Below are 24056 nucleotides of genomic sequence, written 5' to 3' on the forward strand. Positions count from 1 at the left end.
GTGTGTGTCTGACTTTGATCGAACTGTGTCTCCTGCTTCCAGCTCCACGGGTTCTTGGAGCTGATCGTGGAATACTTCCGAAGATGTCTGATCGAGATCTTCGGCATCCTCAAGGAGTACGAGGTTGGCGACCCAGGTCAGAGGACGCTGATCAACCCGGATGCCGAGGACCCGGAGACGTCAGACGGAGAAGGGCCCGAGTTGGAGCAGATGGAGGAAGACGAGGACGAGGAGGATGACGAAAAGAGCGAGGAGACACCGCAGGTTCAGGTGAAGCAGGAGGAGAGTGAGGAGATGTCACAGAAACACGGCGAGAAATCCGACCAGGAGAAGGATAGACAGCGGTCGAGTTCGAAAGAGCTTCAGGATGGCAGTGTTCCAGTAGAGAAGCCCAGACAGGCGAGCAAGTTCGACAGGTTTCCCGTTAAAGTAGTGAGGAAGAAGGACCCCTTCATTATCGGGCGCTCGTCCAGACTCGGGCGGCGACAGGCCTTCGACAGCGGCTTGATCCACTGGAGCGTCGGCGGAGGAGACACCACAGAACACATCCAGACCCACTTCGAGAGCAGGAAGGAGCAAAAGAAGACTTCCAGCAGAGTTCCGGTCAGCACAGAGTCTCGGAGAAACGCGACCGAGTCTGAAACGGAGCCAGAGTCTCGGACTGCAGAACCGGATCAGGAGAGAACACAGGAATCACAGTCTTCCTCAGAACACATGTTGTCAGAGGAGAAGAGCTCAGCATCCAGCAGCATAACGACCACCGACAACGAGTTCTCGGCCCGGCCAAGCTCTGGAGCCGAGGACACAGAGGAGAAGGAGAAGGACGTGGGATTACTCGGACCCGATGCGTCACAGCACAGGAATGGCGTTAAGATCTTGGAGGATGAGCCTCACAGTAAAGACGAGACTCCGCTGTGCACGCTGTCCGACTGGCAGGACTCTCTGTCCCGCCGCTGCATCTGCGTCTCCAACATCATCCGCAGCTTGTCCTTTGTTCCCGGAAACGACCACGAAATGTCCAAACACCCCGGCCTGCTGCTGATCCTGAGCCGCCTGGTGCTCCTCCACCACCGCCACCCGGAGCGCAAGCAGGCGCCGGTCACCTACGAGAAAGAGGAGGACGAGGACGAGAGTACGAGGTGCGAGAGGGACGAATGGTGGTGGGACTGCTTGGGGACCCTGAGGGAAAACTGCCTGGTGACGCTGGCGAACATTTCAGGTCAGCTGGACCTGTCCGTTTATCCCGAGAGCGTGTGCCTCCCCCTACTGGACGGGCTGCTGCACTGGGCCATCTGCCCCTCGGCCGAAGCCCTGGACCCCTTCCCCTCACTGGGGCCAAACGGGGCCCTGTCCCCTCAGAGCCTGGTCCTGGAGACGCTCAGTAAGCTCAGCGTCCAGGACGGGAACGTAGACCTGCTCCTGGCCACGCCGCCGTTCTCGCGGGTGGAGCGTCTGTGCGGGGCGCTGGTGCGGCTGGTGGGGGACAGGAAGCTGCAGGTGTGCCGCGAGATGGCGGTGGTGCTGCTGGCAAACCTGGCTCAGGGCGACAGCACCGTGGCCCGGGCCATCGCCATGCAGAAAGGCAGCGTGGGAAACCTGCTGGGCTTTCTGGAGGACGGTCTGGCGGCCGCTCAGTTCCAGCAGAGTCCGAGCGCTCTGTTGCACGTCCAAGCTTCGGTGGAGCCCAGCAGTGTGGACATGATGCGGCGCGCGGCCCGGGCCCTGCTCGCCCTCGCCCAGCTCCAGGAGAACCACTCAGAGTTCACCCTGTATGAGTCCCGGCTCCTCGACGTCTCCGTGTCCCCTCTCATGAACTCACAAGTGTCTCACGTCATCTGTGACGTGCTGTTTCTCATCGGGCGCTCGTGACGGTTCACTCAGGGGCGGAGCTTTGTCCCCTGGGTTCGCTTCCTCCGTGTGAGCGGAGACGACGGGACTTGGTTTTGTGTGTTTTTTATTTTTATTTATGCAAAAATCACCTCAGAATTCCACTCTGTCCTCCCTCCCTCCCTCTCTCTGTCTCTCTGTGAGGTGAGTCTGGCTGTGGCAGTGAGTGGAACTGAGAGAAAGAGAGAGGGAGGGAGGGAGGGAGGAGGAGGGGAAGGATGAACAGAGTGCGCTGCCCTGTGGAAAGAACTGTGTTTTTATTTTAATGAAATAAAGTAGATTTAAAAACAAAAAAATGTAAAAACTGAACTGAACCAAAGTTGCTGTTGTTTACAGTGAGTTTGGGGCTGTGTGCGACTCATGTGCAGCTGCTCCGCGGCTGGCGTGGGGGTGGGGCAGGGTGCTGTAGTTGGGTGATGGACGAGTCTCCGCTCAGCGTGTGGGGGACGGGGGACGCTGCAAGGCAGGACTGTTGTCGTGGTTTTGTACTGTACCCGAGGGATGGAGCGTACACACACTGTAACTGTTTCACACTGAGCTCTGCCGCGGAACCCAGGGTTTAGAACCTGGTTCTAGTTTGACGTGGAGAGAGAGAAACGAAGGCCTTCCCCCAAAGGACCGTGAACCTACAACACCTCGACCTCGTCCTCCACGATCCGCTGAAGACTTGACCCTGATGATCACCTCTCTCTGGACTGCTCTCAGTGTAAATAATCATGTACATTACTCACTCTCTCTCTCTCTCTCGCTCTCTCTCTCTCCTCCTGATGGCACTCTTCACGGATTTTAATCGTTGACGAATTGATTAAAGGTTCCTCCTCTCAGAATCTCCCGCTGCTCTTCGCCATGTGTGAACTCTTTCAGCTCCGGGTCGTTTCGGGCCTTGACCCGGACTTTTCAGGTTTTAGAGAAATATATTGACAGATCAAACGAGTTCATGAGAGAGAGAGAGAGAAAAGGGAGGTGAGACAGACTGAAAGAGTGAGAGAGTGACAAATAGTGAGAGAATGGGGTGAGAGTGCTGTACCAGATTCTCTCTGTCCTCCAGGTGGCGCTCTCTGCTCTGTTTCTATTTCAGATGTAGCTCAAAGTTGATGTAAATCTTTTTGGTTAATGAAGATCCTTTATTCCGTATGAAATCTTTATACTTTATGTTCCACGTGTTCAGAATAAACGTGAATGAAATCTTAATGTTTGTGATGGTTTTATTTCTCCTTTGGGTTCTCCTCCATGTCCAGGGTTCTCCTCTGTGTCTGGGTTCTGCTGAGAGTAAGAGTTTAATTAAATGAACCTGTTTATTCTCCACAGAGTGGGTCCCTGGTTTAAAACAGGGGTAACTACACAATCTGAGACACACCCAGGCCACTAGGGGGCAGTTTAACTCATCACATGAAAAGGAGTCAGTGGGGGGTGTTCTGCGTGAATAATAACAAAAAATTGTTAAAGAGCATACGTGTCTGTGTTAAAGGCCCCTCCTCCATCTGTGCATTTAATAAACATTTAATTTCTGACTCGCCTCCAGTCACATCGTTTTAAACCTGAAAAACACAAACCTGTTTCCAGAAATGTCAGGAAGCTGAGTAAAACGTAAATGACGGAGTGCAGTGATGTACAAATAATTTACATTTTAATTACAACCCGAGATGGTGGATCGAGCTCTGAACTCTGGTGAGGCACTTCAGTTTGCCGAAGGTATGCTATGGGAATTTACCTCTTTAAAGTAAATTCCTGATCCTGCAGCCCCCTCTGGTGGTCGGTCTCCGGAACTCAAACTGAACAGTAATTTTGCATAACGTCACACAAAACAAACCCCTTCCATCACCGCCCCCTCAGGAGTTAGAGGAATTCTGAAACATGGTGGAGTTCACCTTTAGGCTCAAGGAGTGGTTATGGGGGAAAATCCAGCAAAAAAAACTGAATAAATGAAGTGCTTCCCACTCAGGTGCGAACAGAAAAGTCACCAAGTGTTTTTTGGGCTGTACTGCACTTAAATATGTTAATAAATAGTGGGCGGGGCTCTCTCCTGATTGGAGGCAGCTCAGGCGATGAGGACTGATGTTTATTATTAAGTGTGTGTGTGTGTTTGGGGTGGGGGACGAGTAGGTAGGAGAGTTTTCCCCACCCCAGCCTACTGCTCTGCTCCAGATCCAAACCTCAGAAGGTTACAGCACTGAAATATCCAGACTGTGCAGCAGAGGACGCTGCTGCTCCTTCACACTCCACAGCAGCAAACCCCAGTCACCAGCGGACCTCCGGCATCAGATCTAGGACCAACGGGGCCAAGTCCAACACACTCCCGTTTCTCTCGGCCGAGCGGAACCCTGCCCGTCCCTCTAACCCCATTCTGGAGGAAACCCTCAGCTGCCTGCCCCTACTCCCCACCAACACATACACACACACATCTCTGGAGTCTGGGGGTTCATGCTCTTCTCTCATGGGCTGTTGTGTTTGGGCCAGTGGCTAAACGCCTGACTTTATTAAAGCGGCAGACGTGTGACAGTGTTTGTTAAACACACACAGAGTAAACTTTAAAGACGGTTCCAGTTTGTTGAAGCTGCTCCACAGACCAAAACTAAACTTCAAAGCAGATTTTTATTTGTTTCAGGAGAAAGTCCACACTTCTCTCTTTAACTTTAACCCTTTCATCTCCTCCAGCTATGTCCAGATGTTTTTGGGCAGGACTGTGTTTGTGTGTGTTTTTGGGGAGGGCAGGGGTGTTAGAGTTAGCAGAGAGTTAATGCTAACAGTGCTGCTATATTCACCAGGTTTACAGCAGAACTGTCATGTTTACAGACTCCCTGTGTTTATCCCATTTGTCCTGGTCCCGTCCCTGACCCTGGAAGGTGTCCACATGTGGTGGACACAGTTTAACCCCTGGACAGATCCATCTGGTGTCCCCCTCCACTGAGTGTCCGGGCCCCACAGTCCGGGCCCCCTAGCGCCGTGGCTAGGGCTGCCCTCCACTCCGGGCACTGCTCACTGCAAGTGTTGTATTGTGTTTGAATCCTCACTTATGTTTGCTTTACCCCTGTGAGAGCCAATCACAGATGAGATTAGAACTTCTCCCAAATCTGGGCTTGATCCGGCCGTGGTGTTTGGATGCGTTTGTTGGTATTTAAAACCTGAGGACCGTCATCTCAGAATAAACACCACCCCCAGAAACAAACACAGACACGGGGTGAGGTGTGTGTGTGTGGGGGGGGGGGGGGTCTTCCTGCCACAGACTCACACTGCTGTGGCCCCTTGGGGGGTTTGTGGGGGGCTGTTATCCTGAGTCTGTAATTTTAGTCAAACCACAAACAAACTTCGCCTTCAACTCCCCTCTTTGGCTCTCTGACATCACCTACTCCTCTGTGTGTGTGTGTGTGTGTGTGTGTGCATGCACTCCATCCTTTCATCCCCTCATCCCTTCACCTCCCAAGTCCTTCACCCCTTCATCCTCGGTTCAGCTGTGGAGACAGTCTGTTACAGTTAATGTGGAGTCCTCATCTGTGAGGAGAGAGACAGAGAGAGAGAAAGAGCGAGAGACAGAGAGGGTGGGGCGGGGGCTGCGGGGGGTCTCTTTGAGATGAAGGGACTTCAGAAGCCGAGGGGGGGGGGGGGTGTAATTACTGCTCTTTTCTGATGTTAATGTTAATGAAGCTGAGGACAATGCAGGCAGGAACAGCGTTCTCCAACAAACAACTTCCTGCAGGAACTCCCTTCATCCTCAGCGTTCCCAGGACTGTTCCACACACCAGAGGAATCCCATCACCCCAGAGAACACAGTTCCAATGTTCCACACATCAAAGGAATCCCATCACTCCAGAGAACACAGTTCCACTGTTCCACACATCAGAGGAACCCCATCACTCCAGAGAACACAGTTCCACTGTTCCACACACCAGAGGAACTCCATCACTCCAGAGAACACAGTTCCACTGTTCCACACACCAGAGGAACTCCATCACTCCAGAGAACACAGTTCCACACACCAGAGAAACTCCACCACTCCAGAGAACACAGTTGCACTGTTCCACACACCAGACAAACCCCATCACTCCAGAGAACACAGTTCCACTGTTCCACACACCAGAGGAACCCCATGTGTAGTGTGTGTGTATCATGGTATTGTGTGTGTGTAGTGTTTGTAGTGTGTGTGTGTGTGGTGTTGTGGTGTGTGTGCTACAGCTCCTTATATGGACATTCAGCCATGCCCATTACTAAGTGCAATGGGGCAGAGTTATGCCCCAGCAGGTTTATCATCTCCCTCTGCCTGCAGATGGCGTCCAGATCCACAGAGAGGAGGCAGGGATGTTGGTTAAAGTGGCAGTAAACCTCCAGGATTACATACAACTACTTTAATGAGAGAAAATGTGTGTGTTTGTGTGTATGTGAGAGAGAGAGAGTATGTGGAGTAATATGTGGTGTGTATAGTATGTATGCTATAAGAGGTAGTGTTTGTAGTGTGTGTGTGTGTGTGAGAGAGAGAGAGAGAGAGAGAGGGGGAGAGACAGAGTATGTGGAGTGATATGTGGTGTGTATAGTGTGTATGCTATGGGAGGTAATGTTTGTACTGAGTGTGTGTGTGTGTGTGAGAGAGAGAGAGACAGAGAGAGAGAGAGAGAGAGAGAGAGTATGTGGAGTGATATGTGGTGTGTATAGTGTGTATGCTATGAGAGGTAGTGTTTGTAGTGTGTGTTTTTGTGTGTGTGTGAGAGAGAGAGAGAGAGTGAGTATATGGAGTGATATGTGGTGTGTATAGTGTGCATGCTATGAGATGTTGTGTTTGTAGTGTGTGTGTGTGTGTGTGTGTGTGAGAGAGAGAGAGAGAGAGAGAGAGAGTATGTGGAGTGATATGTGGTGTGTATAGTATGAGAGGTAGTGTTTGTAGTGTGTGTGTGAGAGAGAGAGAGAGAGAGAGAGTATGTGATGTGTATACTGTGTATGTAAATTTAATAGTAAATGGCAACCTGTTTTGATTTTTTATAGACAGCATGTACACTGTAGATTAGTCAGCAGTTTGGACACTATGTCAATATCTAATATGCTATGGATGATTCATTTAATTATTTAGGTATCTTTTACCTTTTGCCTTTTATTTGTACAATTGAATATGTTTATTTATTCATTCATTCATTCATTATCTGTAAGCGCTTATCCAATTCAGGGTTGCGGTGGGTCCAGAGCCTACCTGGAATCATTGGGCGCAAGGCGGGGAATACACCCTGGAGGGGGCGCCAGTCCTTCACAGGGCAACACAGACACACACACACACATTCACTCACACACTCATTATGTTTATTTAATCTTGGCTAAATTTATATATTATCTGTTTACCATTCATTGTCTGAAGGATCAAGTTCTAAATTAATGCAGAAGGGGTTTAACACTGGAGACCTCAGTGGGGTGGGTTTTTTTCTCAAGTCTTTGTATATATTATATTATGCAAATAAAAAATAAAAATACACTGGAACGCACAGCACACTCAAAACTCTCTCTCTCTCTGAGACTGTCTTTCTCTCTCCCTTTCTGAGTCTCTGTCTCTCTCTCTGAGTCTCTCTCTCTCTCTCTCTCTCTCTCTCTCTCTCTCTCTGAGAGAGAAGGTCTGAGGTTGTGAGGGTGTGATGGTGTAAGGTTGTGAGGGTCTGAGGTTGTGAGCGTCAGAGGATGTGAGAGTCAGAGGTTGTGAGGGTCTGAGGTTGTGAAGGTCTGAGGTTGTGAGGATCAGAGGATGTTAGAGTCAGAGGATGTGAGGGTCTGAGGTTGTGAGGGTCTGAAACTGATCAAAGAGTTTATCAGTGAAATAAGAGATAAACACTCTTTGTGTGAGAAAGAGAGAGAGAGTGTCTGTGTGTGTGAGAGAGAGAGAGAGAGAGAGAGAGACATAGACTCATCCTCTTGTGTTTACTTTCTTTACTTTGAGACGAAGGGGAGCTGCTCTCTGTGGAAAATATTCCTCGTTCTTTAAAAGAGTTCCTTTGTGGAACATCATCAGTCTGTAATATTTCACACCAAAGTGTGTGTGTGTGTGAGAGAGAGAGAGAGAGAGAGAGAGAGATAGTGTATGTGTGAATATGTGTGTGTGTGTGGTGAGAGAAAGAGAGAGAGAGAGAGAATGGGTTAATTTGTGGTGGTGTACAGAAGTGTGCAACGATGTTTGTGGTGGTGTGTGGTGTGCAATGGTGTGTGGTGTGCAGTGGTGTGTGTGGTGGTGTCCAGAAGTGTGCAATGGTGTATGTGGTGGTGTGCTGTGTGCAGTGGTGTTTGTGGTGGTGTGCAGGGTGTAGTGTGCAGTGGTGTGTGTGGTGGTGTATAGTGTGCAGTGGTGTACGGTGTGCAGTGGTGTGTGTGTGGTGGTGTGCAGTATGCAGTGGTGTATGTGGTGGTGTACAGTGTGCAGAGGTGTGTGTGGTGGTGTACAGTGTGCAGTGGTGTGTGCGGTGGTGTACAGTGTGCAGTGGTGTGTGTGGTGGTGTACAGAAGTGTGAGGTGGTGTGTGCAGTGGTGTGTGCAGTGGTAACTGTTACATGACGCCGGTTTTTCGAAAGTCCTCCCAAGCCCCTGTGGCTGTATTTATGGTTGTGGTTTGACAGTTTCTAATGGCGAGCCATCTGAGGGCTCGAAGGCATCTGTCGTTAATCACTGGTGTCCAGCTTTTCCCGACAGGGACAGGGCTTTCTCCGGATTTCAGAACGGTAGACGATGACAGATGCAATCTTACATTTAAAGATGTTGTGTTTGAATGCTGTTTAAAGTCTCATGCTAATGCTTCTCTTTCTGCTTCTATTCACCTGTTTACAGTGGAACTTCAGAACTGTGTGACATTTCTATAAACTCTTTGTTGTATCTTTTTCTTTTGTCAGACTCTAAATGGGTTTATTTTTTACAAAATATGGTCAGGTTCTTCAGAGACAATTGGGATTTGTTTTCTTTGAGCTTTTATTTATAAATAATGCTTGAAGAGAATTAAAAACTACAGTGTTTTATTGTTTTTTCTTAATGTCCAAAATGTCCCAGGTTTTCTGGGGGTGGGGGTGGAGGGGTTTGAGGGGGTTGTGTTTCCTGTGGCCCATGTCCAGGTGAATTCTCTGTGTGAAACACTTGGCTCTGTAAATACAGGAGACAAAAGCAATGCTCAGAGATTAGTGTGTGTGTTTGTGTGTGTGAGTGTGTGTGTGTGTGTGTATGTGTAGGTGAGACAGAGAGAGGGAGAGAGAGGGTGTATGGGGGGTGTGAGGGTTTAAGGAAGGTGTGAGTATTTTGCATTTACAGCTGAGAGGAGAGCAGTAGGAAGTGAAGCAGTAAAACAGTCCACACAGGAGAGAGAGAGAGAGAGAGAGAGAGAGAGAGAGAGAAAGTGGCGTGATGGCTCTGAAGCTCTATATTCTAATGTCACTATGCTGTTTAAGGTGGACTGGTCCTAAATCCATCTGATTTACTCAATCTGATTACTTTGTTTATAAGAGTTCCATCCATCCATTATCTGTAACCGCTTATCCAATTTTTTATGGTCGCGGTGGGTCCAGAGCCTACCTGGAATCATCGGGCGCAAGGCGGGAATACACCCTGGAGGGGGCGCCAGTCCTTCACAGGGCAACACAGACACACACACATTCACTCACACACTCACACCTACGGACACTTTCGAATCACCAATCCACCTGCAACGTGTGTTTTTGGACTGTGGGAGGAAACCGGAGCTGTTTATAAGAGTTTTGTTCTGAAACTCTTTTTCACATTCACTCTCTTTTTAAAAATTTCTTACACTAAATTAAACTTAAATTTCAAACATAAATAAATTAAACATAATAATAAAATGTAATTAATTTACTTTATAAATCATAAAATTAATACAATTATTAATTAATTTATTAAATATCTAAATATATCTAAATTGTAATGCTGTGCGATATGAGTGTGTGTGTGTGTGTGTGTGTGTGTGTGTGTGTGATCATAAAATGTACAATTAATCTTGATGAACATTTTATTAAAAATAGAATCATTATAAATGACTTTTTCTTTTACACATGTTATCATATTACCACAAAAATATTTTGACCCACCCTTATTCCACAGACCTTCGCCCCACAGTTTATGAAAATGAAAGACGAATAAAAACTAAAATATTTACTAAAAATTCAAGCGTGTTGTCTTTATTATTATTATTATTATTATTATTATTATTATTATTAAATCTGTTTTCTACGGAGAAACACAATTGATTTCGTTTGTTTTTTTTGTTTTTTTTGCTTTGTTTGGTTTTTTCTGAAACATATTTTTTTGTTTCAAATCTGATGATAAAAAAATGTGCAGTTTTATACACAATAACAATTATCATATTTGTTTGTTTTTTTGTGGCTTTTTAATTATTTTTAATTGCCTCAAAATGTGTCCGTAGGTGTGAGTGTGTGAGTGAATGTGTGTGTGTCTGTGTTGCCCTGTGAAGGATGTATTCCCGCCTTGCGCCCAATGATTCCAGGTAGGCTTTGGACCCACCGCGACCCTGAACTGGATAAGCGGTTACAGATAATGAATGAATGAATGAATGAATGAATGCCTCATGATATAAATATCTTTGCTCTGTGTTATATTTTGTGGAAGGTTGAATAATTTGATCATGTATATGTTTAAAATAATAATTTTATATTTCAGTAGTAAACCTTATCGACTGATATATACCTTTAAACCACTGTATACTAAACTTTTAATCGTATGTTAATTTAGACAAATTTGCATAGAGTCCTGTCTCCGCGACCACTGACAGCCCATTATCCCAATTGGCGTGGCCTCCGTGTCTCGGTCACGCCCATTGGCCCCTGAGTATTAAAGCGCGGGACGCAGTGTCGGGGACAGAAACACAGTACGACTCCGCGGAGGGAAATCATTTTATCTTTTATTTATTTCAGTTTAATCTCTTTCTCTCTCTCTCTCTGTGGCAGAATGAGTTCCTCCAGCGGCGACGAACGTCTGGAGCAGCTCCTCAGCGCCGTGGACAGCGACTTCCACAGCGGCAGCGACAAGGACAGCGCCGCGGAGAAGGACATCACCGTCCGCCTGGAGGACTCCGAGCTCTGGGGCAAGTTTAAGGAGCTCACCAACGAGATGATCGTCACGAAAACCGGCCGGTAATTCACCCTAGCCCGCTACTTTCACGGCTTTTCTCTATAATTTACCCCCGCTCCCTTCGTTTCTCTCCTCCAAACTTCCCCCGGAGCCGCGCTCACACTTTCACCGAGTCCAGGGAGTATTCACTCAGAGAAACTCACACTAACACCCCCCCCCCACACACACACACCTCTGAGGTAAAATAATAACAACCATCTTTCACTTAGCACATTAATGCAGCTCAAAAAGCTCAGCAGAAATGAGCTGAGCGTCATTCTCTTTTACTTTGAATAAATCTGTTTAAATATCTTTTAATAACTTTAATCTGGATTTAATCTAATGCCAGGTACGGATTATGAGATTGTGTACAAGAAAATATTTGGTTTTATACCGCACTCTGTTTGTCTGAAAATCACTGTATAATAGTAATTTATATTTGTATAATTTATTATTAATAATTTACTTGTCAGTTTGCGGCGGGGCTTTTCAGGTGCAGGTGGGTCGTGGAGACGGGAGGGCGGGGACTAATTACATATTCGTCTCCTTAGATCTCAGTATAATTCCAGAACCACCTTAAACCGGGCTGTGCTTCACTGTGAATGGAACAGAAACGGCGGAGTGTGCCATTTTTAAGGTGGAATTGCCGAGTGAATGTGTGATGCTCTGTTTCCCGCAGGCGGATGTTTCCGGTCCTGCGGATCAGCGTGACGGGGTTGGACCCCAACGCGATGTACTCGGTTCTGTTGGACTTTGTGGCGGCCGATAATAACCGCTGGAAGTATGTGAACGGGGAGTGGGTCCCGGGCGGGAAACCCGAACCTCAGAGCCCCAGCTGTGTTTACATTCACCCAGACTCGCCCAACTTCGGAGCCCACTGGATCAAAGCCCCCGTCTCCTTCAGCAAAGTCAAATTGTCCAACAAACTCAACGGAGGAGGACAGGTACAGCACACACACACACACACACCGCTGTTGTGTATGACATGCAGAAGCAGAACTGACTACAGTGAAAAGATTAATCTGACAGTAAATATGTGTTTGTGTTAATCAGGGCTTCATTATTACACAGCAGTTTGTTCCAGCGGGGAAAACCGTAGAGACGCACCGATACAGAACTTTGGATACTATAATAACTCATCGTTTTATCTTTTTGTTTTTAAAACCAATTCATTTTGGATTAAAGCAAAACAAGCTCTTTTTATCATACACTCTCAGAATTAAAGCTACTGTACAGGAACATTACTGTCACTGAAGGTAGAAACAGTGCAGTGTATCTTTAAAGGTACAGCAGTGGTGTTAGAGTCCAGTTGTGTTACCTAAAGGTTCATTACATTTCCTTCTCCAGAAGGAATAGTAGAACACAAAAGTCCTGGAGATGAACCCGGGCGAATGAAACCAGGGGGGGTCGGGGTTTGGGGGGAGGGGGCTGGGCAGTCAGAGATCCTCTCCTTCACTGACCTTTTTAACCAGACTTGGCCTGCTCTGCTCTTTCTGCAGATCATGCTGAACTCTCTGCACAAGTACGAGCCGCGGATCCACATTGTGAAAGTGGGCGGAGTTCAGAAGATGATCAGCAGCCAATCGTTTCCTGAGACGCAGTTCATTGCCGTCACTGCTTATCAGAACGAGGAGGTAAGGATCGGTTCCACCTTAATCCCGCTCAGTGAGGAGAAACACACAACTCTGATTATTTAATGAGTGACATTCTCTGTTCTTTCAGATCACAGCCTTGAAGATCAAACACAATCCCTTTGCCAAGGCCTTCCTCGACGCCAAGGAGCGGTGAGAGGAACACACACTTCACATTTTACCCACGACAACACGCAGGGGTTTAATAAACAACCACAGACCCTTAAACCCCTCTCTGACCGTGCTGTGGTTTAAAGCTAACGCTGCTGTGGTGGTGAAGGTGATGATGAGTTTGTGTTGTTCTCTCAGCAGTGAACATAAAGACACTCAGGACCCGAGCGGTGAGAATCAGCAGTCCGGATATTCCCAGCGTGAGTGTCTCGGTTCTAAACATTCAAAAGGGTCTCCAGTAATTTCCGGGTCCTCACCCTGTCCCCTCTCTCCTCCTCTGTTCTAGCAGTGAGCGGCTGGTTCTTGCCGAGTACCGGAGCCATGTGTCAGAGCAGTGGTTCTGCTCAGTTCAGCGGATCCTCAGCACATTCCACCAGCTCCTACTGCGACCGATTCTCCACGCTCCGGAACCACAGAACCACGCCCTACAGCACCCACTACACACATCGCCCTAACAACAGTAAGATTATTATAAATCAGTGACCGAGCTGATCAGCGCTGATCCGGACCGAGGTGGATGCTGACGAGGCTGTGTTTATGTTTAGATAATTACATGGAGAACTCTGGAGCTCTCCCTGCACACGACGGCTGGTCAGCGCTCCAGATCAACTCCGGAGGAACGGGAACGCTCTCCCACAGCAACAACAACCCCCCCAACAGCAGGTCAGTGTCTCTCACACACACACAGTAACAACACACCCCCCAACACAAGGTCAGTGTCTCTCTCTCTCTCTCTCTCTCTCTCTAACACATACACACAACAACACACCCCCCAACACAAGGTCAGTGTCTCTCTCCCTCTCTCTCTCTCGCTCACACACACAAACAACACCCACCCCCCCAAATCCAGGTCAGTGTCACACACACACACAGTAACAACATACCCCCCAACACCAGGTTGAGACGTTGAAATGTGCAGATACAGATTATGTTCACGAACCAGAACAGAAACAGTTCCTTGTTTGTGGAAAAGTGCAGTGGGTTCTGTTGTCTCCTGGGTTTAATGTTAACCTTTGTTTTCTAAATGTTTCTCTGATGTTTAATGTTAATCTTTGATGCTTTTTGAACGTTTCTCTGATGTTCTGTGTCTGTTCCACAGTCAGTACCCGAGTCTGTGGTCTGTAGCCGGGGCGTCTCTGGGACCCCCCTCCGTTTCTGTTTCTGGTTCAGGGTCCGGAAGCCTGGGTTCTCCATACCTGCGTGGCTCCGCTGTGTCGTACTCTTCTCTGTCCTCTCAGTCCGGGTACGAGCCGGGGCTGAGTGAGGTCAGTGGAGACGGACAGTTTGAGAACTCGATCGCTCGCCTCACCGCCTCCTGGACACCTGTCGCTCAGAGCTATTGAGTACAACACAGCTACCAGGCCTGAAAGGGTTAAAGGCATCTCCCTGTGGTCTCTGGGTTAGGGATTGCTGGTCTCGGGACAGATAGAACCCAATCACAGGTCGGACAGAGGTTGGACAAAGGGGGTCAGACACACGGAGTGTGAACTGAAGCCTGACGCTGTGTTGCTCAGATCTTTATAAAAACTACAGAATCCTGCGGCTGATTGAAATAGGTTTTAATCTCCAGCCTGAGGTCAATGTAAAAGAGACCAGATGTTGTTTGTGGTTAATGGGATAAATGTAGATGTTTGTAAATAAAATTTAACTTAATTCATTTTCATCTTCGGTCGTATGAAATTAACACAGAAGCTGTTCTCTACTGAGCCTCTGAAAAAGAGGAAGAGTGCCTTTAATAATATAAGAAATCTAATAATTAATCATTAATGAAGTGAGTGTGGGCTCCTGTTGCTGTCCCTCACAGAGGCGTCTTTTATTTATATCATTTTAATAAATTAAACTTATTTGGTCACAGCCTTTTGTTACTTGTCATTTGTAACATTCACTCATTCATTCATTGTCTGTAACCCTTATCTAGTTCAGGGCGGATGTGGGTCTAGAATCTACCCAGAATCACTGGGAGCAAGGCAGGAACACATCCTGTTCCACACCTGGGCGCCGGTCCTTCACAGGGCGACACACACTCACACACACGAAACGTTACTCGTCATTGGTTGTAATTATGGGGTGGTTCAGTATAACTACAAACTAGCGTAACCATGGTAATGAGCAAAACGTAACTGTGGAGATGTGGGAGTGGTGTTTCTGAGGATGGAGCTGAACGCTCTCCTGTCTCAGATAGATGCTGGGTTTCCTCTGGGTACTGTTCTCTGTCCCACATTCTCTGGAGCTTTCTGTCAGTTTTGGCCTCCCGGATTTCTCCTGGACGTCCCAGTTCCTGTCCCCGTCCCTGTCCCTCGACCACAGGTCCATAAATGTGGCAGTGTGTGCTGAGGCGTGAGAGAGAGTGAGTGTATATGTATGTGTGAGAGAGAGAGAGTGATTGATGGTCCTCACTTTGGTGTAAATGAAGCCCTGTGGTACGGAGCCACAGCAAACACTCCCTCCCTCCCTATCTCTCTCTCTCTCTCTCTCTGTGATTTGGATGAATACAGAGACTAAAGTGTAAACGTCCTGTTCCTCTCCGTCTGTCAGTTAATTTTGAAGGGAGTACTACACAGATGACTGACTGGGTGAGTGTGTGAGTGAGTGAGTGACTGGGTGAGTGTGTGTGTGTGAGTGACTGTATGTGTGTGTGTGTGAGAGAGAGTGACTGTGTGTGTGTGTGTGAGTGACTGGGTGTGTGTGTGTGTGTGAGTGACTGGGTATGTGTGTGTGTGTGTCAGAGTGACTGGACCCAATTCCAGAAAGAACCCAGTCTCCTGTGGGAACACTACTGTGAGTGTTTGACAGCATTTATCCACACAACTCCTTTCTAAGGAACTCTGGAACCCCATCATTTGAGAGAACACCGTTCCACACACCAGAGGAACCCCATCACTCCAGAGAACACAGTTCCACACACCAGAGGAACCCCATCACTCCAGAGAACACCGTTCCACTGTTCCACACACCAGAGGATCTCCATTGCTCCAGAGAACACAGTTCCACACACCAGAGGAACTCCATCGCTCCAGAGAACACTGTTCCCCTGCTGTAGCAGGACCTGATAAAAGCAAAGTAGTTTAAACTCCAGTCTCCAGGTCCACAGTCTATGAGCTTGGAACTTGGGTCTGCAGCCAAACCAGCACCGGGAACCACAACAGGATTTCAGAGTTATTGATTATAATCTTTCATTCATCCCGCCTTGCACCCAGTGATTCCGGGTAAGCTCCGGACCCACCGCTGCCCTGAACCGGATAAGGGATCCAGATAATGAATGAATGATTATTATCTGCTAAAATTATACAGTGTTCCCGTAATGGTTCTGAGTCTCTGACGTTCTAGATAAACATTCAGCTCACACCAAGTCACAGAGCAGGGGACTATGGGAGATTTGTGGAAAACTGCTGCCAAAAAACAGATTGACAGGTCTGGAGGAATATTTACCCACCGACCTGCGCACACACACACACACACACACACACCCTCTGATGTCTGTGTGTCTTCATTAATGAAGACATTCTGTTGTGTGGGTGAGACATAGCTGTGAGCTGAGACTTGGCCCTCCACTGCTCCCCACCCCACCCGCACACACCCTGCCCTGCCCATGTGAAGAATCCCTCGGCCTGTTCCGCAGGAGGGGGGACATATCAGAGGCAGAGAACAGTGAGGTGTAAGCCTTGGTTCCGGGAAACAGCTGATCTCTTCAGAGCTGCTCTTCCCAAACGCTACTGATCCAGAGCTGAGGCCTGCACCGGCACGCAGCCTCCACAAAGACCCCTGCTCCATCACTGACTTTCTTTAACAGTTCTGATTAAAAATATTTACATGCTATTTATTCACTCAGTGAACCCCTGGTCATGCTCCAAGCTGGAGATTTGTTGTTAAAGACAGAAAAGTTAAAAAAAAAAAAGTTTAAAATAAACCTGAGCTTTTAACACAGGTGATGGTTAACACGTGCCTGTGGTGGGACACAGCTGCCCCCTGCAGGTCACAGGGCAGAATCACCAAAAAGTTTAATAAAGAGTTTAAAATGAAGATAAAAGTCCAATTTCCATGGTGTTTAAACTCTGCAGACCCCCTCTCGCCTCCTCGACCCCGCCCCAAAAATGAAGCACAGCGCTGTGTCGATGCAGTTACACTTCATTTATTTACTTAAAAAAACACAGGCAAACACTAAACTTTATAGACAACTTCAGCAGTTCCAGGTTTACTGAAACACCACAGAGAGTGTGTATGTGTGTGTGTGTGAGAGAGAGAGAGAGAGAGAGAGTGTGTGTGTGTGCATGTCTTTTCAGTAATAATGTGACAGAGTTTCTGCAGTGTCTCTGATTCAGCTGAACTTTGCTTTAGAGAAATCCATCTCTGGATGCTGCTCCATGAACCTGCAACAAACAAACATTAATTCAACTGTGTAGAATTGTGTGGTGCCGTGTAGAGTCGTGTGTAGCTGTGTGTGGTGCCGTGTAGAGTCGTGTGTAGCTGTGTGTGGTGCCGTGTAGAGTCGTGTGTAGCTGTGTGTGGTGCCGTGTAGAGTCGTGTGTAGCTGTGTGTGGTGCCGTGTAGAGTCGTGTGTAGCTGTGTGTGGTGCCGTGTAGAGTCGTGTGTAGCTGTGTGTGGTGCCGTGTAGAGTCGTGTGTAGCTGTGTAGAGTTGTGTGTAGCTGTGTGTGGTGCTGTGTAGAATTGTGTGTAGCTGTGTAGAGTTGTGTGTAGCTGTGTATGGTGCTGTATAGAGTTGTGTGTAGCTGCGTGTGGGTGTGTAGAGATGTGTGTAGCTGTGTGGTGTTGTGTAGAAATGTGTGTAGCTGTGTAGAGTCCTGTGTACTTGCATAGAGTCCTGTGTACTTGCATAGAGTCCTGTGTAGTTGTGTAGAGTCGTGTGTAGCTGTGTGTGGTGCCGTGTAGAGTCGTGTGTAGCTGTGTGTGGTGCCGTGTAGAGTCGTGTGTAGCTGTGTGTGGTGCCGTGTAGAGTCGTGTGTAGCTGTGTGTGGTGCTGTGTAGAGTCGTGTGTAGCTGTGTAGAGTTGTGTGTAGCTGTGTGTGGTGCTGTGTAGAATTGTGTGTAGCTGTGTAGAGTTGTGTGTAGCTGTGTATGGTGCTGTATAGAGTTGTGTGTAGCTGCGTGTGGGTGTGTAGAGATGTGTGTAGCTGTGTGGTGTTGTGTAGAAATGTGTGTAGCTGTGTAGAGTCCTGTGTACTTGCATAGAGTCCTGTGTACTTGCATAGAGTCCTGTGTAGTTGTGTAGAGTCTTGTGTAGGGTCCTGTGTAGTGTGTAGTTGTGTAGAGTAGGGACAGTGCAGTGGAAAAGCTGGTCTCTCACTTTTTGAGGATGTCCTGTTTCTTCTGCTCCTCAGACGTCGGTAAACCCATCGACTTCTGTCTCTGATCATACATCATCTTCTCCACCATACTCCGGGTCTCCCCATCCAGATCGGACAACTGAGGACAGGCAGAGACAGAGAGGGAGAGAGAGGTTGCGTGAGCGAGGTCTCTGTGTGGTGGAGTGGGGACTGTGTGATAGCGTGGTCTCTGCGTAGAGGTGTGAGGGTTATTTATGTGCACAAGTGTGAGGGGAGTCTCTGTGTGGTGGTGTGAGAGGGTCGTTGTGCGAAGATGTGAAGAGGGTCTCTGTGTGGTGGCAAGAGTGGGGTCTCTGTGTAAAGGTGTGAAGGCTGTCTATGTGCACAAGTGTTAGGGGGGTCTGTGCGGAGATGTGAGGGTGGTCTCTTTACGAGTGTAGTCTCTGCAGATGTGAAGGTGCTCTCTTTACTAGGGTGGTCTCTGGCGATGTGAAGGTGGTCTATTTACGAGTGTGGTCTCTGGAGATGTGAAGGTGGTCTCTTTACAAGGGTGGTCTCTGGAGAGGTGAAGGTGGTCTCTTTACGAGGGTGGTCTCTTGCAGAGGGAACTCACCTTGGAATTCTCTGGACAGATTTTCTTGGTGTTGATCTCTGGGTCTGAGGTCACTAATCTGCTCCACCACTCCATCTTGTTGATCTGGTGCAGAGCAAAACGCCGTCAGTTCACAGTGACACGTGGCACTTTGCCACAGATCGAACTCAGACACTAACACCAACCTTCTCTAAGTGAACCGTCACCACCTTCCCGTCCTCAATCAGCCATGAGCTCTCCTCCACCTTCACCTCGTTACACAGCGCCGCATTCACCACCAGGGGCTTGCCCTTCAGCCCCACCCTCAGACTCCGCCTCTGGATATCCACCACCACGTCTCGGCTTTTCAGACGGAACGCCACGCTGAATGGGACCACAACCTGAGGGAGGAGAGAGAGCGAGAGAAAAAATGGACATCATTTGGGTTTGTGCAGAGAATGTGGACGGTGTGAAATGAAAGAGACGAGGAGTGTCTTCCCCAGAAACAGAAAAACTCACGTCCACTTCAGAGAGGGTCTGTGTCCATCTGTAATTTGGCAAATCTGCTCCATTCCCAGAGTTTGGCTTTATCTTCCCCTTTTCCTTCTCATCCTCCTCCCCCTCTGACTCAGACTGCAGCAAGACACACTCCAATTAGCACACAGCGTTAGATATATACACACACACACACCCAGAGAGAACAGCCCACGGTAAACAAACAAATAATATTAATGTGCCGTGTCTCTGACCTCTTTCTCTGGTTTATCCATCTTTTCTCCGGAGCTGCGTTTAGCCTCGTCCTCTTTTTCCTTCTCCTTGTCCTTGTCTTTCTCCTGCAGAGGACCGAGAGGAACAAATCAGTCAGAAACTTTAATTAGCGATTCACCATCGACCATCTCCACCTCTCCCTCCCCTTTCACCCGAGTTCTTTCACAAACTCTGAATGTTATACTTGGTTTATTTGTGTCTGAAGTCTCTCCGCCTCTTCGTCCGTCAGCTCTTTAATCCGGGGCTCGTTCTCCTCCTCCTTTCTCCTCTTCTCATCCTCTGCCTTCAGTTTAGCAGCTTTCTCCGTTTTCTCCTTTTTCTCCTTCTCCTGACGAGTCTGTTTGTCTTTCTGAGCCCTCAGAGCGAGCTGACTGTGGTGAGCGAATGCCTCCTTCACCAGCTGTGGAGGAAAACACAGTCACAATGACATCCGAGGACAAGCGCTACAGAAACATCTTTGTATCAGACACAACATCATTCCCTCATTCGCTCTTTCTGCAGCTCGTCACATGCTCTGAACCTCCAGACCTGCTGAGACAGGATCACAGAGCAGGAACTAGGACAGAGGGGTGGGATGTGTCTCCCCAGGTGCAGAAAACTACTGATACAGAGGTGGAGGAAAAACTGTAACCCTAAAACCTTTATTCTGAAAGCGTGACAGCTACGGAGACGAGTGAGGCCTGCAGAATGAAACAGAGGGAAAACCCTGGCCAGGTCTCAAATCTCATTTTACCTCACCATCTACTGCACTCCCCCCACATGCCTTTCCACCTGTTTTCATGGAAACCAAGGATATGTCACCAGCAGGGGGTTAACATCAGGGGGCGCTGTGGGGCTGTATCTGAATTCAGCTCCAGAGCCAGAGACAAAGGGAGAGGGTCAGGACAGAGTCATGGTTAATCCACTGTTTACAGCACGTTCAGATCAGAGTGAGATATGATACACATGTGGAAATGATGCTCTGAGTCGTCTGCTGAGCTCGAGAACAGACAGAAACAGAGAGAGAACAATGAGAACAGAGGGAAAGAGTGGAGAACAGAGAGAAACAGAGTAGAAGTGAGAAACAGTGAAAAACAGAGAGAAACAGTGGAGAACAGAGAGAAACAGTGGAGAACAATGAGAACATAGGGAAACAGAGAAGAACAGAGAGAGAACAGTGTTGCTGAACGTCCAATGAGACGAACAGCTCCAGATAAGGTTCAGGAACGGGAACTGACAGTTTCTCATTGGTGGACGTGTCAGAGCTGGGGGTTGGGGTGCTGTGTGAACCCTCAGAGGCTGTTGTGGCAGGGTCTGACTGAGTGTGTGCAATCTAAAAGTAAGGGGTACAGTCGTGTGAAAGTGCCATTGGAGGTGGGGGAGTAATAATAGCGAATGTGTCCCAAGTCCCCGTTTAAGGACTATTCACCTTCTCTGGAGCTCCGGGATCTCCGCCCGTGAAGAAGTCCGTCTTTCTCCGAAGGAAGCTGAAGAATGTGTTCACCAGCTGAAACGACAAAGAAGATGAAAGGCTTAATTACAATGAGGGAGAAAAGAACACAGCTCAGGAACCTACACCTCACACCAGCCACTCCGCCTTAAACAGGGCTGCAGTTTGGGTTGAGTAACTCTTTAAGGAGGATTTCCAACATAACAGATTCTCATATCCCGACAGCTCAGAGCAACACGAGCTGACGATAAAAACCCGTTTCTGAGAGAGTATATTTCAGTGCCAGGTGCTGGACAAAGAGAAAGGTGTCAAATAAGTTAAAGAAACCGTTTTACACTGTTACGAATCACAGCTGTAGCACACACCAGATGATTTTCCATCGAAACTGAGGCTCAAATCACACACAACCCGAGGTCAGGGGGAACCCGAGGTCAGGGGGAACACCGCACTGTTTTGACTGTCCTCGAACAAGGTGGGTTTTTTTCACTCAAATTGTATTCTCCTCCGGGGAAATGTTTTCTGACACTGACGTGTTTTTTCCTCAAACTAAATTATTTTCTACGCGCGCAAATTTTGAATTGAATTTGATCAGGCCACTGCACTTAAATAAACATTGCCAATGAACAAACGCTCAAGTGCAGAACTTCCCAGTCATTATAGTATGATGGAAACTTCCCAAAGATGCACAACATTGTACAAATGCATATCCAGAGATATGTTGCAGATATGTTGCAGTTCATGTTACTAATTTACAGATAGAATGACACTTTATTGATCCCAGAGAAAATTATTGGTGGTGTATCATGGGAAAATGCTAAATAAAAGGGGGACAGTTCCAAAAATAAACTCTTAAGAACAATAAAGTTTTTAAATAAATAGAACTGTTTAAATTAATAACTGCTCAATTGGAAAAAAATGGTAATTATGCATCCCTACTTTTAATCCAAACTCAATGCTAAACTCACACTGCGGTGGGCGGGTGCTTTTATCCCTGTCCGTTTTCCGAGTGTGACATCAGCTCCCACAGCGCACCCCTCCCTGTGGCTCTATTAAATGCACATGAATTAGCTCTTTAGCCTTGTACTTACATAAACAGAATAAAAATTGGACACAACACACACATCATAAATACAGCACTCAGTGTACAATACCATTTTTAAACACCACGGTGAACAGTCTCCCTTTCCCCAGCCAAGCACTTACTCACTACACTCCGTTTAAATAAAAGTCCAGAATTATTTGGACAGGTAGCACAGCCTCTGACCGTTATTACAGATCAATAATCACCAATAAATTATCCCAGATCCATTTTCACTCATCTGTAATCACAAAGCGCAGACAGCGCAGCTGTCTGGTTGTGACTGTGAATGTGCTCAGATTAGCCGTTAGCTGCGTTTTACCTCCTGAACTCCGCCCTCGTGCTGCTGCGCCATCATCAGCAACATTCCGTCAAAGTTCTCCTCTCCCTCCGCCATCCTGCAGCTCTGTTACCCACTGCGGTAAACACAAACGGTAAACACACACGGTAAACTCAAACGAACAGAAAAGCATACAGCAACCCTTGGAGTCACCCTGTCACCGCTTAGATACAAGCCCCGCCTTACCCAACGCCAATCAGACCAATCAGAACACAAAACCATTGACGGACAATACACACAGCCAATCACACGCAGAGATTAAAAATCGTCACGACACCAGGAAGAGAACAATCTAGAAACATCTGAAATTAAACCATAATAAAAGACTTTGCAGCTAAACAGCAAATACATATAAAATGATGACAAATATATTAATCATTTACAAAGTACATAAACATACGGAGCCCCTAAAGTGTCATGGCGGAAAAATTTATTTAGAGAATTAATCCGTTCTCTCCACTGTTCTTCGGGACAGTGGGCTCCTGTTGTGTTGCTCACAGCCGCGACCAAAATTACATTTTATTCTCAAGCAAATTATTCAGTAAAATCCAAATTACCTGCTGTTGTCATTTTCCCCAAGAATTAATAAAAAAGAATAAAACCATATAATAATAATGCAAAATAATAAAATGTCAGTGCCACTGTAAAGCTGCTTATTTTTAATTATTTGATTAATTTAGCCTATTGCACAGTGGTGTGTTTATACCTATTTTCTAGGTTATACCTATTCTATATTGTCTGCAGCAAAGCGTAGCCTATGAAATAAAGGTACAATACTTTTAATACAGATATAAGATTAAGGTGACATATAAAATCTGGAACAGTCCTTTTTCCATTGGAGTAATGTAATTTATGTGAATATTAATTACAAACATACATTGCATAGATTGTGTTATGGACATGAGAAAAATGGGCAATATTAGGTTCTCACCAGCAATAATGGACTCATTAGGCGTGTAACTCTGTCCTTTCTGCAGAAATCCTCTGTCATATCATCACACAATGCCTCATTACATTGAATGAGGTATCAAATTAAATATTAGGACAATGTGGACAATATGAGGTATTGCCTGATCTCATTTTTCTCGGTTGAGGCCCGATTCTGTCCACAAAATCCCTGTTACGTGGGTATGGGGTTATTGATAAATAAATTGATAAATAAAGACAATAACAGGTCAATTGGATTTTACTGAATAATTTGCTTGAGAATGAGATGTGATTTTCCACTCTCCTCACTCTCAGCCCCACTGTCCCCTCTCTCAGCTCCACTGTCCCCTCACTGTCCCCTCACTGTCCCCTCTCTTGGCTCCACTGACCCCTCTCTCAGTTCCAATGTCCCCTCACTGTCCCCACTCTCGGCTCCACTGTCCTCTCTCTTGGCTCCACTGTCACCTCAATGTCCCCTCACTGTCCCCACTCTCGGCTCCACTGTCCTCTCTCTTGGCTCCACTGTCACCTCAATGTCCCCTCACTGTCCCCTCTCTTGGCTCCACTGTCACCTCAATGTCCCCTCACTGTCCCCTCACTCAGCTCAGAGTGTAAATGAAACTCAGACTGTGCTTTTTATGTGTGTGTGTATGTGTGTGTGTGTGTGTGAGAATGTGTGTATGTAGGAGTGTGTGTGTGTGTGTGTGGGGGGTGTGGGGTGGGAATGTGTGTGTATGTAGGAATGTGTGTGTGAGAATGTGTGTGTATGTAGGAGTGTGTGTGTGTGTGAGAGAGAGAGTGAAAATATGTGTATGTAGGATTGTGTGTGTGAGAGAGAATATGTGTGTATGTAGGAGTGTGTGTGAGAATATGTGTGTATGTAGGAG

The 24056-nt window shown here is 47.2% G+C and overlaps 3 protein-coding genes across 4 annotated transcripts in view; 2 read left to right on the plus strand and 1 right to left on the minus strand.

The window, feature by feature from the left end:
* Window positions 1–3059, plus strand: part of arid1ab (AT-rich interactive domain 1Ab) — a 44334-nt gene extending 41275 nt beyond the window's left edge. Inside the window, exon 21 of the mRNA XM_066675465.1 lies at window positions 43–3059. Within this exon, the coding sequence (XP_066531562.1) occupies window positions 43–1869 (1827 nt within the window). The 3' untranslated portion in view covers window positions 1870–3059. The remainder of the gene's footprint in view (window positions 1–42) is intronic.
* Window positions 3060–10705: 7646 nt separating this feature from the next.
* On the plus strand, window positions 10706–14599 carry tbxta (T-box transcription factor Ta). 2 transcript variants are annotated; one of them, XM_066674807.1, is made up of 8 exons: window positions 10706–10994; window positions 11651–11915; window positions 12471–12605; window positions 12694–12755; window positions 12912–12973; window positions 13060–13233; window positions 13319–13436; window positions 13873–14599. In XM_066674807.1, exons 1-8 carry the CDS (start codon window positions 10810–10812, stop codon window positions 14114–14116), a joined length of 1245 nt encoding a protein of 414 aa, XP_066530904.1. In that variant the 5' UTR covers window positions 10706–10809; the 3' UTR covers window positions 14117–14599. The 2 variants fall into 2 exon arrangements, with proteins under 2 accessions (XP_066530904.1, XP_066530905.1); XM_066674808.1 differs by having other exon boundaries at window positions 10708–10994; window positions 13063–13233; window positions 13873–14598.
* Window positions 14600–16890: 2291 nt separating this feature from the next.
* On the minus strand, window positions 16891–22418 carry nudc (nudC nuclear distribution protein). Its single transcript, XM_066674931.1, has 9 exons — window positions 22225–22418; window positions 20804–20881; window positions 19580–19795; window positions 19377–19460; window positions 19147–19260; window positions 18834–19028; window positions 18670–18753; window positions 18077–18195; window positions 16891–17140 (listed from the first exon to the last, which is right to left on the minus strand). Exons 1-9 carry the CDS (start codon window positions 22297–22299, stop codon window positions 17089–17091), a joined length of 1017 nt encoding a protein of 338 aa, XP_066531028.1. The 5' UTR covers window positions 22300–22418; the 3' UTR covers window positions 16891–17088.
* Between the last annotated feature and the right edge of the window lie 1638 nt (window positions 22419–24056).

The sequence above is a fragment of the Hoplias malabaricus genome, chromosome 6, assembly GCF_029633855.1.
Source record: "Hoplias malabaricus isolate fHopMal1 chromosome 6, fHopMal1.hap1, whole genome shotgun sequence".
Classification (NCBI taxonomy): Eukaryota; Metazoa; Chordata; class Actinopteri; order Characiformes; family Erythrinidae; genus Hoplias; species Hoplias malabaricus.

What these genes read in the sequence shown, in the direction of transcription:
- tbxta (XM_066674807.1), top strand. Translation starts at nt 10,810, where the DNA reads ATGAGTTCCTCCAGCGGCGACGAACGTCTGGAGCAGCTCCTCAGCGCC. An exon ending in GCAGTCCGGATATTCCCAGC is followed by an intron (nt 12,974 to 13,059) that starts GTGAGTGTCTCG and finishes CCTCTGTTCTAG; the next exon opens with CAGTGAGCGGCTGGTTCTTG. An exon ending in CACACATCGCCCTAACAACA is followed by an intron (nt 13,234 to 13,318) that starts GTAAGATTATTA and finishes GTTTATGTTTAG; the next exon opens with ATAATTACATGGAGAACTCT.
- nudc (XM_066674931.1), bottom strand. Translation starts at nt 22,299, where the DNA reads ATGGCGGAGGGAGAGGAGAACTTTGACGGAATGTTGCTGATGATGGCG. An exon ending in TCTGTCCAGAGAATTCCAAG is followed by an intron (nt 18,196 to 18,669) that starts GTGAGTTCCCTC and finishes GCCTGTCCTCAG; the next exon opens with TTGTCCGATCTGGATGGGGA. An exon ending in AAACAGGACATCCTCAAAAA is followed by an intron (nt 17,141 to 18,076) that starts GTGAGAGACCAG and finishes TGTTTGTTGCAG; the next exon opens with GTTCATGGAGCAGCATCCAG.